Below are 12,106 nucleotides of genomic sequence, written 5' to 3' on the forward strand. Positions count from 1 at the left end.
ATTCCACACAGCACCACTGTGCTCTGTGAGAAGTAGGTTCTTCTGGCTCATGGATTTGGAGGTTCTGTCCATGGTCACTTAAGCCTGATGCATAATGGTGTAGTGCCTGTGTGGTAAAGCCATCTTAGCCCATGGTAGGTGAGTTCCAGAGAGGAAGAGCAAGGGACTGGAGTCAGTCAGCTCGGGTGACTGAAGACCTCCCATAGTCCCTACATCCAGAAGGTTCCACCACCTCCAAAAAGTGCCAAGTTGGTGCCTAAGCTTTCCATGCCTATTGTTTTGTATGCCATCCTAGGTCCAATCTATAGCGACCACAGTTTAGAGAAAGTGTTTCTGATGAATTAGTTTACACTAGATTTATAAAGGAGCCTAAAGATAGACATAAAGGCTCACTTCCACTTGATGGCTGACCCTGAACACTGTCACAGGTCACACACAGGCTCTTCTACTGGACATGTAACCCCCTTTCCATGGGGCGGCAGAACTGATGTCTGTCTGGCACAATGTTAAGATTACTGAAATGATTCTGGGCAAACAGGACAAGTGAACTGGATCTGTGTTACTCTGTTCATGAAGAGAGAATGGTGATCTGTATGCTTTAGAGGAGTTATCTGGAAAACGTACCCATCAGTGAGAAGAATGTGGCTTTGTTGTTGTTGTTATTGGCGGTGGTGGTGGTCCTGGTACTTGAACTCAGCCTGGGTGCTGTTCTTCAGCTTTTCTTGCTTGAGGCTAGTCCTCTGCCACTTGAGCCACAGTTCCACTTCTGGCTTTAGAATCTCATGGACTTTCCTTCCTCAGCTTACTTTGAATTGTGATCCTTAAATCTCAACCTCCTGTGTAGTTAGGATTACAGATATGAGTCACTGGCACCTGGAAAATGTATAGACTTTGTATTTTAAGGAGCTGTAAAAAGAAGTTTCAGTTCAATTCAACATTTTTGTTAGTGAGGATACTGAAAAGATTTACCCAAGTGGAAGCAAAATGGAATAAGGTATGACTGAGTTTTTCTTTAGAAATTGGTTTTGTCAGATTATGTGATAAGACACATTTACTATTTTGGAATTTTTTGTGCATAATATGCTGTATTTTGCACCTCAAGGGAGGTGAAAAAGTTTCATATTCCACTTTCATAGTGACTTATTTGAATCAACTTTGAATCCTTTTTTTTGTCAGTTGAGGGGCCTGAACTCTGGGCCTGGGCACTGTCTGTCCCTCAGCTCTTCAGCTTAAGGCTAGTGCTCTGCCACTTGAGCCACAGCACCACTTCCAGCTTTTTCTGCTTATGTGGTGCTGAGGAATCGAACCCAGGGCCTCATGCATGCAAGGCAAGCACTCTACCATTGAGCCACCTTCCCAGCCCCTCAACTTTGGATCTTATATGACAGTAAATTGAGAAGGATCTAGAATTTGTTGCCTCTTCTTTACCTTTTCTTCTTCCTCTTCCTCCTCTTTACCACCACCACCTCCTCCTCTTCCTTCTTCTCCTCCTCCTCTTCTTCCTCCTCCTCCTCTTCCTCCTCCTCCTCTTCATTCACCTCCTCCTCCTCCTTCTTCTTCCCCAATCCTGGGGCTTGAACTCAGGGCCTGGGCACTGTCCCTGAGCTTCTTTTGTTCAAGGTTAGCACTCTATCATTTGAGCCACAGTGTCACTTTCTGCTTTATCTGTTTATGTGGTACTGAGGAATCAAACCCAGTGCTTCATGCATGCTAGGCAAGCACTCTACCCTAAGACATATTACTAGCCTATCCTCCTTTTTAAATTTTTTTTTACGTATGCTTGCATTTGAACTCAAGGTCTGGATAAGGCCATGGTCTCTCCTGCCTGGACTGGCTTTCAACTGTGCTCCTCACATCTTACCTTTCTGAGTAGCCTACTTAGGAAGGAACAAAGGTGTGAGGCACTGATGCCCAGATACCTTTAATCTCCTACACAGCTGAGAATATTCCTGTGGATGAATCTCTGTGCAGCACGTATGTGCTGTCAAGTCATTCACATGTGCATTGATTGCCTGTGGGTGGGTTACAGCCAGAGCCCAGTGTTGTGACATGCTTTTTCCATCAGCATGGATACTGAATCTACAGTCAGTTGGAGCTACTTTTATTCCTACACTACACTAAATCCTCATGCATGTTGGTTTTTTGACTGTATTTATGGTGTATATACTGGCAATTTTCACAGTTTTCTTATCTCCATGTTTTAGAAATTAGGACAATTTTGTGAGGAAGTGAGCTGAAGTTTTAAGTGCCTTGCTAACCCCCATTTTCCTTCCATGGCCTCTTAACTTCAACATGCTTTGGATTTGGGTCTGGGTAATTGTTGGTTTTATGGGGACTGTTGTCTATGTGCTGTAGAGGTCAGTGTCACTATGCCCCTGGAAGCTAGAGGTATTTTCCCTACTTGTGAGAGCAAAAGCGTCTCCAGAGGGATTACTCCTTGGCTGAGAACAACTGGTTTGGGACAGTCTGAGAGTTTTTTGTTGTTCTTCTTATTCATTTTGTTTGTTTTGTGTTTTTGGTCATTGTGGGGTTTGAACTCTGGGTCTAAGCTCTGTCCCTCAGCTCTTCAGCTCTAACATTCTACCACTTGAGCCACAGTGCCACTTCCAGTTTTCTGGTGGTTTATTGGAGATCAGAGTCTCACAGACTTTCTGCCTGGGCTGGCTTTGAACTGTGATCCATAGATCTCAGCCTCCTGAATAGTTAGGATTACAAGTGTGAGTCACCAGCGGCTACTCATTGGGTTTGAACCCAGGGCCTGGAACTTGCTAGACAAGCACTTTCTCACCTGAGTCACAACCAAAGCCCTTTTTCTCTTGTTACTTTCAGATAAGCTCTTGTGATTCAGCCTGGTGAGACCTCGATCCTCCTACCTCCAACTCTTGCATTTCCAACATTACAGGTGAGTATCACCACATCTGGTGCAAAGAATGGTTTTGAGGGAAACTGAGTCGTTGATGTGATTATAAGCAAATGAAGAAATCCCTATTGAACACTCACTATGAGCAAAAATTCAACACAAATCCAAGCATACCAGGGAGACATTCCTTTCCTCATAGGAGATACATATGAGCAAATAAACCACATGAGATTGGGATATAGCAGTAATCAGAAGGCGAAGGCAGTTACTTATGCCAGAAAGAAGGCATCAGAGGCACAAAGAAAGGAGAGAGGTTGGAGTTGGACTTTGATGAAGGGGTAGGAGACACTCAAGTCCTTTTGCAAGACTTCCATATGAGGAACCATTGTGAGTAAAGGCTGGACCCCAGCTGGGTGTGGTGGCTCATGCTTGTAATCCTGTGTGCAGGAGGCTGAGATCTAAGGATTATGTGTGGAAGCCCTTTTGGGTGTGGTGGCTCATGCTTGTAATCCTGTATGCAGGAGGCTGAAATCTGAGGATTATGGGTAGAAGCCATCTTGGGCAGACAAGTCCAAGAGATTTTTTTAATCTCCAGTAAACTCAATAAAAAGCTAGAAGTGGAGCTAAGGCTTAAGTGGTTGAACCCCAACCATGAGTTAAAAAGCCAAATGAGGGTGGGTGGCCCTGTATTCAAGCCCAGTGCTGGGCACATATGCACAGAAAACATGCACATTCTGGCCTGTCTTAGACCATGCTTCTTGTTCAAACATAATTGTTAATAATCTTTTGAGGGCTGGGAAGGTGGCTCAGTGGTAGAGTGCTTGCCTGGCATGCAGGAGGCCCTGGGTTCAATTCCTCAGCACCACATAAGCCAAAAATGCCAGAAGTAGTGTTGGGGCTCAAGTGATAGAGCATTAGCCTTGAGCTGAATTGCTGAGGGACAGCACCCAAGCCCAGAGTTCAGGCCCCACGACTGACAAAAAAATAATAATAATTTTTTGATCTCTAAAATGCCTTCATTTGAACAATTCATTTTCGGGTCATTCTCTTACAGTCCTGGGGACTTAAAAGTTCATGGCAACTACTGAGTTTGAGGTACTGGGATCCCTCTTGTCTTGTGTGAGAGTAGTTTTAGGAGTGGGAAAGGATGTAGAGGAGGGCTAGAGATAGCCCAGGGCCTCTCTGCGACTGGGTGGTCTCCATCACCCAAGGTGAACTTAACCCTGGACAACATAAGAGCCAAGTAGAAGTACCCAAGCAGGAGGGTGTTAGGAAGAGAATGAATGAGAAACCTTTTCAGACACTTGAGAAGTTCCAGTCTTCCAAGTGGTGTGTGTACTTTGTCTAAGGAAGTAAAGTACCAATGTAGGCCAATCAAATGCTCTTAGGAATTTGAGTTGGAAAGACAGCCAGTCAGGGTGAGTATGTCCCTGGAGCTGCAGAAGGTGCCTACTCAGGAACTGGAATATGTGTTTATTTGGGGGAAACCATAGGATAGAAATGGGGAGAAAAATATTTCTTGTGGGTCGACTAGATTTCCAGTCATGGGTCTTGAACTCAGGTCCTAGGCACTGTCCCTGAGCTTTTTTTTGCTCAAGGCTAGCACTGTACCACTTTGAGTGATAGCTCTACTTCTGGTTTTGTGGTTTTCTGGTGATTCATTGAGGATAAGAGTCTCAGCCCAGGCTGGCTTCAAACCCTGAGTCTCAGATCTTAGCCTCCTGAGTAGCTATGTGAGCCAGCTAGATGTCCAGTCTTTACTCTGCCCCTTCTTCAAGTGTGACCACCAGTATGTGAGATGTTTTGAATCCCTTCAATAAGTACTGTTTGTTTGGTTTTTGCTTAAGTTTGCATTCTGTTATTTGAAGTGGAGTCCCACTGAGATAGTGTGTTATAGTTTGGTCTTTTCCTCTGCCACATCTGTTCTAAGTGTACATACGTGATGTATCAGATCTTTGACACTGATATTAAAGCATTGAAAGTGCTGTGGTAGAAATCAGTATAGGAGGCAAAGACAGGAGCAACCCTTCTTTCATGTGGTGATGGTGCGTGAGGGGTGGTGCAGAGTGGGTAGCAGGTGCTGATATATGAGGAAGGACCAGTTGACATTGGGCACTGTGGGATAACTGCAGGGAATATAGGAGACGCATTCAGGTTTAGTTCTGTTCACTATGTCAGGCTTTGCTGGGGAGGGGATGGTACTGGATAAGGAAAATCCCTGCAGGTGACTTGGCTTACCTTGGCTGTCTAAGGCAGTCTGAGGGCTGATGGAAAGACTTGCTTCAAAGAAGCCTCAGCTCTGGATTCGTGGCCTTTGCAGTGACCTGTGCAGGTCCACCCAGCCTGTCTTTGTGATCTGTCTTATGATTAGAAACTTGAATCATATCTCCTCCACCTCTTGCCCAGACTTGTGTTGGGCCGACTAACTGGGCAGAAGCTCTGCCAAGTTGGGAAGTCAAAAGAGAGTGACCTGAGACAGTCACCTTGCCTAAAGTGGCCTGGGATATTGACCCTACTTCCGCAGCTAAGACCCCAAATGCTGTGTACCAGGGGCAGGTGCTGTGTTGACACATGGAGACATAGCTTGTGCCTGACAGCTTTCCCTGCTCTCTGAAAGTGTGGCTGAGATTCCTGTTCTCTGTCAACTCCCAGTGAGGACTCAACGAACTTACTCACTGGCATGGGTCTCCAGGACACAGCAGCAGCTATCAGTGGGGAGACTCGTCACTGCAGTGCTAGTCCTTGAGCAAGATGCCTCCCAGCTCCTGCAGGTCAGAGGGAAGGGAGCAAGAACCCAGCTTGCTTTTTCCTTATTCCATGGTAGAAGTTAAAGTGGCCAGTACAGAGTGGGTACAGATGATGCACATTGCAGTCCTGTTTGCTGTCTGTCCATAGCAGGTCCAGTCAGACTCCTGATGGGTATAGCAGGTGATCAGAGTTGAGGAAGAGATAACATAGGAGCAGCTTCCAGCAGACATGCTCCTCACCAGCCCCAGCCCCCTGGGAATCTCTCTCTGTCATGTACCTGTGTGACCATCCTTGTAGAGAGACAATTCAGTATTCCTGGCTGGGCAATTGGCTGATGGACCAGCCTGTAGAGGGTGTACCACAGTGTACTGTGGGAGGCCCAGGGATAGCATTCCAACCCACCCCCCACTTGTGACTCCTGACCAGGACATGGCTTAAGCAAGATCCTGTGGGAACCAGTTAGCCAAGTACCTTGACCAATCTGACAATCCTGATCAGACCACTCTCTCTGCCATAGACCCCACCTTGCTGCTGGACTTAGAGTCATCCTGGGAGGTACAAAAGACCAATCCTGGGCTGGGAAGGTGGCTCAGTGGTAGAGCGCTTGCCTTGCATGGGTTCGATTCCTCAGCACCACATAAGCAGAAAAAGCTGGAAATGGCGCTATAGCTCAAGTGATAGAGTGCCAGCCTTGAGCTGAAGAGCTGAGGGACAGCACCCAGGCCCAGAGTTCAGGCCCCACAACTGGCAAAAAAAAAAGACCAATCCTCAGGAACACACTCAGATACAATGAGATCAAGTAGGGCTTTTAGAGTATGAGTGATGGGAAGCAGACAGAGGCCACAAGATGGAGTAGCAATGGGAAGAGTAGAGTCCCAAAGTGATGGACTCCTGGAGGTGGGAAGAGGCTCAAGAGTAGCTGGGCATTGTGTTAGGTCAAGTTCTGCAGACAGTTGTAGCACAGGAACACAGTGATTGCTCTGTATGTGTGTGTGTGCACACGCGTGTGCGTGCACACGCGCATGCATGCATACCAATACCAGGGCTTGAACTTGGCAATGACAGGGGTGGGGGAGAATGAGACAAAGAGGAGAGGTGACATGGTCCCAAAAGCACTGTCCCCATTACCTGACTTATGGAATTGTAAACCCCTCTATATAACTCCTTATAATAACATTAAGAAAGGCAAGAAGCACATAATATAATTTAAGAGTGCTGTGATAACAATCATAATAAAAAGAAAAGCTGAGTATCTGCTCTGAGTAATATTTTGTGTGGTAGGAAATCCTTTGGCTCCTTTCTTGATTTGATGTGTGAAATCCTTGTGTGCTCATAGTATCAGTCTGTGAGTATGGTTTTTTTGTACTTGAAAATTTCTGGCTGGACCAATTGGCTTTAAGGGCTTCAGGATTTTCTCTGGTGGTTTTTCCTTTTTTTGGATGCTGAAACCTCCTTGATACCAAACCTCTCTGACAATGCCAGGTTTTCTTGTCATACGTCTTCTCATCTGATAGGCTCTCAGCTGTTGAATGCCTAGGTCGCAGAGTTTTCTCTGCAGAGGTTGTCTTTTGCGTAGTGATGCGCTGAGTCTGTTCCATGTCTCAGCAAGTCTGTCCTCATGGGTTTTCTCGGGCTGTGAGGCTTGTCTGTTGGTAGGCGGTGTCTCCTCTGCATGGGCAGCATTGGTTGTAGGTAATTGGTTCCTCATCTTCAGCTTTTCACAAATCTCCAGGTATTCTTTATAGTCTGTAATTGGTTTCATGAACTGTAAGGTAGACTCGTATCTCCTATCTTCTATGGTTGTGTAAAACCCTCGCTGTGGGTCAGTTTCCTCAGAGCATGAGAGTAAATACTTAAGAAAGGATGTGTGACCACCCTTTCCACACAAGTGTTGCTTGTGTAGTGGCTTACTGTTGTGTTGCAGCCTTTGGTGAGCGATGTGAAGTTCTCTTTGCAAAATTCGCATCTTGCTTGGTGCCTCCATTGGCTTCCCCTTGAAGTTAAATTCCAATTTTGGCATTCTTTCTGGTACGGAGACAAGTTTACTTTGCTCGGTATTAGGTGTCTGTAGCTGCAGTGTGGGCCAATGGGGAAGTGTCATGTCCTTGGCCTTCCCATGTTCACCTGGTTGTGGGTGTTGTTGATCCAAGGTGCCTGCTAAGACCTGAGAACTGGTGTGAGGCATTTGGGGTTCCCTCTCCCTTTGTGTTAGTTTGGGAAGTGCTTGGGGTGTTTCCGCTGGGGGGCGGTAATGAGAGGCCCCCAGTAAGGCCCTCTGCCTCTTAAATGCCTCTCGGTTATTCCTGGCAAATACTATGATGGTGATGAAGCCATCATCAACTGGTTTAGCATCTTTAGTGGTCTTATTCATCCTGGCAACCAAAAGTCTCAAGGCTGGGCCCCCTGCTGCTAGGGACGTGGTGGTGGACTGTCCATTGCTAGTGGCATCTTGGGATGCCTTGTCCCAGGCACCTAGAAGTGGGGTAGGTTGTTCCAGTATTTGGGGGGTGCTTGAGGTGGCCTTGTCTCCGTTAGTGTCTTGTATGGTTGAATTGGTCCCAGAAGTAGGGCTTTCAACAGCTGTGGCTTCAGCTGATTGGGGACTCTTAATTTCTTGCTTGCTGTTGCTGAGCGAGGTATCCATGTGCTGTTTCCTCTCTTCATTATTTGAAGCATGGTACTTAGCTTTGAATTCCTCATAGTTGTTCATGAATGGGAAGCTCTTGATTTTTAACCTGTTCTTGGTATTGGATATAGCCTGGTTTGGTTTGGCTTTGTCTGCTGTGTACTTACCCCTGGCAGTAGGAGGTTTGGCAGCTTTTGTGGGCCCTAAGTTGGATGTTTCTGTCTTGGTGACATTTGTTTTATTGGACGTGTCTGGTATTTTGGGTCTTAGTTTGACTGGCCAGGTCTTGCTCATTTGTGGTTTAGTGGGACACAAGGTCTTGGTGGCGTGAGGTCTTGTGGTGTGCAAGGTCTTGCTGGCATCTGGTTTTTTTTGAAGCAATGTCTTGGCGTCAGGTTTTGGGAGGTGTGGAGTCTTAGAGATCTCTGCCCTTTTCAGATGCAGGTTTTTTGGGACCTTGGTTTTTTGGAAGTTCAGAATTTTGGGGGGGACTTTAATGGGAGCCAGCATTTTGGAGTCCCTTGCTTTTATGGGGGGTAGAGTTTTGGAGACCTTGGCTTTTGTGGGTATGGATTCTAGTGATTTTGATGTGGTGACCTTGGAGGACACCTTGTCCTTGCATGGTTTATTTTCTTTTTCTCGTGTATTTTCCTCATCAGCCATATCTCCAGTGACCTGGTCTTCACCTGACACAGCACTGGAGGTGAGTTGCACATTCTCATTACTGGAGGCAGCCCTGTGTAATGTAGCTGGGTCACCATCAGATTTGACCATGGCAGCCTGGATTCCCAGAGTTGGGCTCTCAACTGAGGGATTAAGTTCTGAAGCTGAGCTCCTCAGGGGTTGGCTGCTTCTTTGGGGTCTGAGGGTCACTTGCCCTTTCCTGTTGGCAGAAGTGTTTCTGAGGAGTCTAATGTCTGTTTCAGACTTTGACTTGACAGCCTTGGGCTTGGCATCTTGGCCCCCAGGGATGTGAGGTTTAAAGTTTACAATAATGGTGTTGTTGGTCATGGAGGCAGCTCTGTGCACATTTCCCTCCTTGAGGAATGTGATTCCAGATCCCTGTTTGGGGGCTTCCACCTTGACTGTGTGAGGGCATGAAATGATGGAGTGGTTGCTATTATTGAGGGTGAAGAGAGGTTTGTGCAGATGGTTTCCCTTCATGTCAGAGCCAAGATCCCCCATGGATGACCTGGGGACACTGCTATTCACTGGTTGAGGGTTTGTGGCACGAATGTCTTCGTCCATCCAGAAAGGTCTGGGCAGAAGACTCTCAGTCTTGTCATAGAGATAAATCTCAATTGGGGGGTCTCGGGTGGGTCTGACCTCAACTATTTGGGGGTACCTTAGCTTCCTCAACCTGCGGTTGATGGGCCATGAATGTTTAAGTAAGATTCCTACTTCCATGTTAAATATAGGAGACCCAGTAGCTGGAGGCTTGGGGACTCTGGCCTCCTCTTGAGGGCCCACATTCCCCAAGTACTTGTCATTGCTGGGTCCCATAGGGGTGGTGAGGAGGTTGGTTTCCGGAAGAGCAATAGATGTTTCCCCTGAAGATGGCTGGTTAGTGGCTTGGTCTTCTGGTCTCTGCTCTTTGGGCCTCATTGTCCTGCCCCTCTCTCTTCTTGGGGGGCCAGAGCTTGTTCTTCTCCTTGAGTGCTTTATCAGATGTCCTCTATCAATGTCTCATATATATTAGAATATGAATTCCAAATGATCGGCTGCTTGATCCTAGATTAGGAGCTGTGGTATGTGCCTTGGCTCTCTCCCTAGAACTCCAAGCAAAGTGAACTCTTTGAACAATCAAGGTCTAGAATGTGTCAGTCAGATGGTGACTCTCTAGCTAAGAAGTTCATCTATGATACATGGGGCTAAGCCCTGTGTTCCTTGGTAGTTTTTCCTTGGCAGAGCGATATCCAGTGGAACTGATGATTTCTAAGGCATGGGGATTAGCGGTACAGAAGAGACAAAAGGCCCAGAGAAATTGGAGTGTTGGCTGTCTTTGGGCATTTAGTGGCTCCAGACTTTGGGAGGCTTGTCATCAAGTCCACTTCTACCTTGCAGATTGCTTCAGCTTCTGGCCTAGGTCAGGTACAGTTGTGTTCTGCACCCTCAGTGCAAGGTACACCTGAGCATGTTGCACAAAAGTGACTGAGACATATGATGAACTCTAGAGTAGATTGCAGGGCAAGCACACAGGTTTTTCAGGAAGAATTGCCAAAGCAACATGTCTTATGTGCTTGCCATGTTGTAAGTACTGCGTGTTAAGTTAATAAAGTTCCTACTTTCTTTAAGTGAATGTTTTAGTGAAGGAGACAATCCGTGTACATAGATATGGAAAGTATAAAGAGGCCATGAGGATCAGGAAAGAATCTATAAGATCCATGTTCATGTGAGCTGTCTTCTGGCTGTGCCAACCTGAGATAAATAACTGAAGGCAAGAAAAGTCCGATTTAGGCCCCCAGTGTCTGGTGGTGTGTTTCTGTTCATGACCCTAGAGAGTATGTGACAGGACAGCAGCTCACAGGGTGGCAGCCTGGAAGCAGAGAGACAAAATGAGCGTGCCCATGGCAAATCCTTCCTAATCTTAGCAATGATATTTGTTGGCAGAGTGAATGTGACTGGAGGAAAATATTTTTTATATGGGTAAGGCCAGATGGGTGGGGCATGCAGGGTGTGTGTGTGTGTGTGTGTGTGTGTGTGTGTGTGTGTGTGTGTGTGTATGAGAGGGAAATGCAGGTGTGAGAAACTGGAAAAGGACTTGCAGGAGTTGGTGTGGCTGTACGGGCCGAGCTCCTAGATATAGGAGTGCCTGGAGGTGTGGAGCAGGCAGGGATCCAGAGGCTCCATAGGAGGGAGGGGTCATGGTTTGGAGAGGCTGGAAGGGAAGAGCTTAAAGAGTGGGCCAGGCAGGTGCAGGGGGGGGGGAGAGGGATGGGGGATGCATGGTGGGTGTGGACAAGGGGAGGAGATTTTAGTGTTGGGAGGTTGGAGGATTTGAGCTAAGGGGGAGTCGTCGCCTGTGGAGGGAATGCCCTTGCATCTGAGGTCATTCCGTGAAGGACAGAACTTTCTCCTTAGAATAGAGGATGTATTTTAGAACCAGCTTTGGGGACTCAGAAGAAGCTGCCTGGTACTTCCATCAGAAAAGAGGACTGGGAATGTGGCTCAGTGGTAGAATGCTTGCCTAGCAAACATGAAGCCCTGGGTTTGATTCCTCAGTACCACATACACAGAAAAGGCCAGGAGCGGCACTGTGACTCAAGTGGTAGAGTGCTAGCTTTGAGCAAAAGAGGCTCAGGGACAGTGCCCTAGGTCCTGAGTTCAAGCTCCAGGACTGGCAAAAAAAAAGAAAGAAAAGAAAAGCCAAGTTCTTGCCAAGACAACAGAGGATGCTGGGATGGAGCTGCCGGTGGCTCCAAGGGTCCAGTAGAAAGGACTATGAGTTAGGACTGGGGAAAGCCTTAGGACTGAGGGATGGATAGTTGGCAACTCCCCTGTTAGCTGAGAGGAAAGAGCCTGCCTTCTTTCTGGAAGCAGTTTGGAGGTTCGCTGAAGGCCCTGAGGCGACCTTCATATCTTTGTCTTGTGGCTGGTTACCTGAGTCAAAGCAGGTTTCTGTGTTTTTTTGGTGTGTGTGTGTGTGTGTGTGTGTGTGTGTGTGTGTGTGCGTGCTTGCATGCGTGTGTGTAGGCACGCCTGTGCTAGGTCCATACAGGGACTTGATCTCAGGGCCTCATGCTTTCCCTTGTTTTTTCCACTCAAGGCTGGCACTCTACCCCTTGAGGCACACCTCCAGATTTCTGGTAGTTTCTTGGAGATTTGACTCTCTTGTCTGCCTAGGCTAGCTTTGAACTAGATCCTCAAATCAC

At 47.0% G+C, this 12,106-nt stretch overlaps 1 protein-coding gene across 1 annotated transcript in view; it reads right to left on the reverse strand.

Moving 5' to 3' along the window:
* LOC105994830 overlaps positions 1–9,839 on the reverse strand; it is a 131,392-nt gene extending 121,553 nt beyond the window's left edge. Inside the window, exon 1 of the mRNA XM_013028469.1 lies at positions 7,069–9,839. Coding sequence (XP_012883923.1) covers positions 7,069–9,839 — 2,771 coding nt within the window. The remainder of the gene's footprint in view (positions 1–7,068) is intronic.
* Positions 9,840–12,106: the final 2,267 nt, after the last annotated feature.

Source organism: Dipodomys ordii, unplaced genomic scaffold, assembly GCF_000151885.1.
Source record: "Dipodomys ordii isolate 6190 unplaced genomic scaffold, Dord_2.0 Scaffold110, whole genome shotgun sequence".
In the NCBI taxonomy this organism is placed as follows: domain Eukaryota; kingdom Metazoa; phylum Chordata; class Mammalia; order Rodentia; family Heteromyidae; genus Dipodomys; species Dipodomys ordii.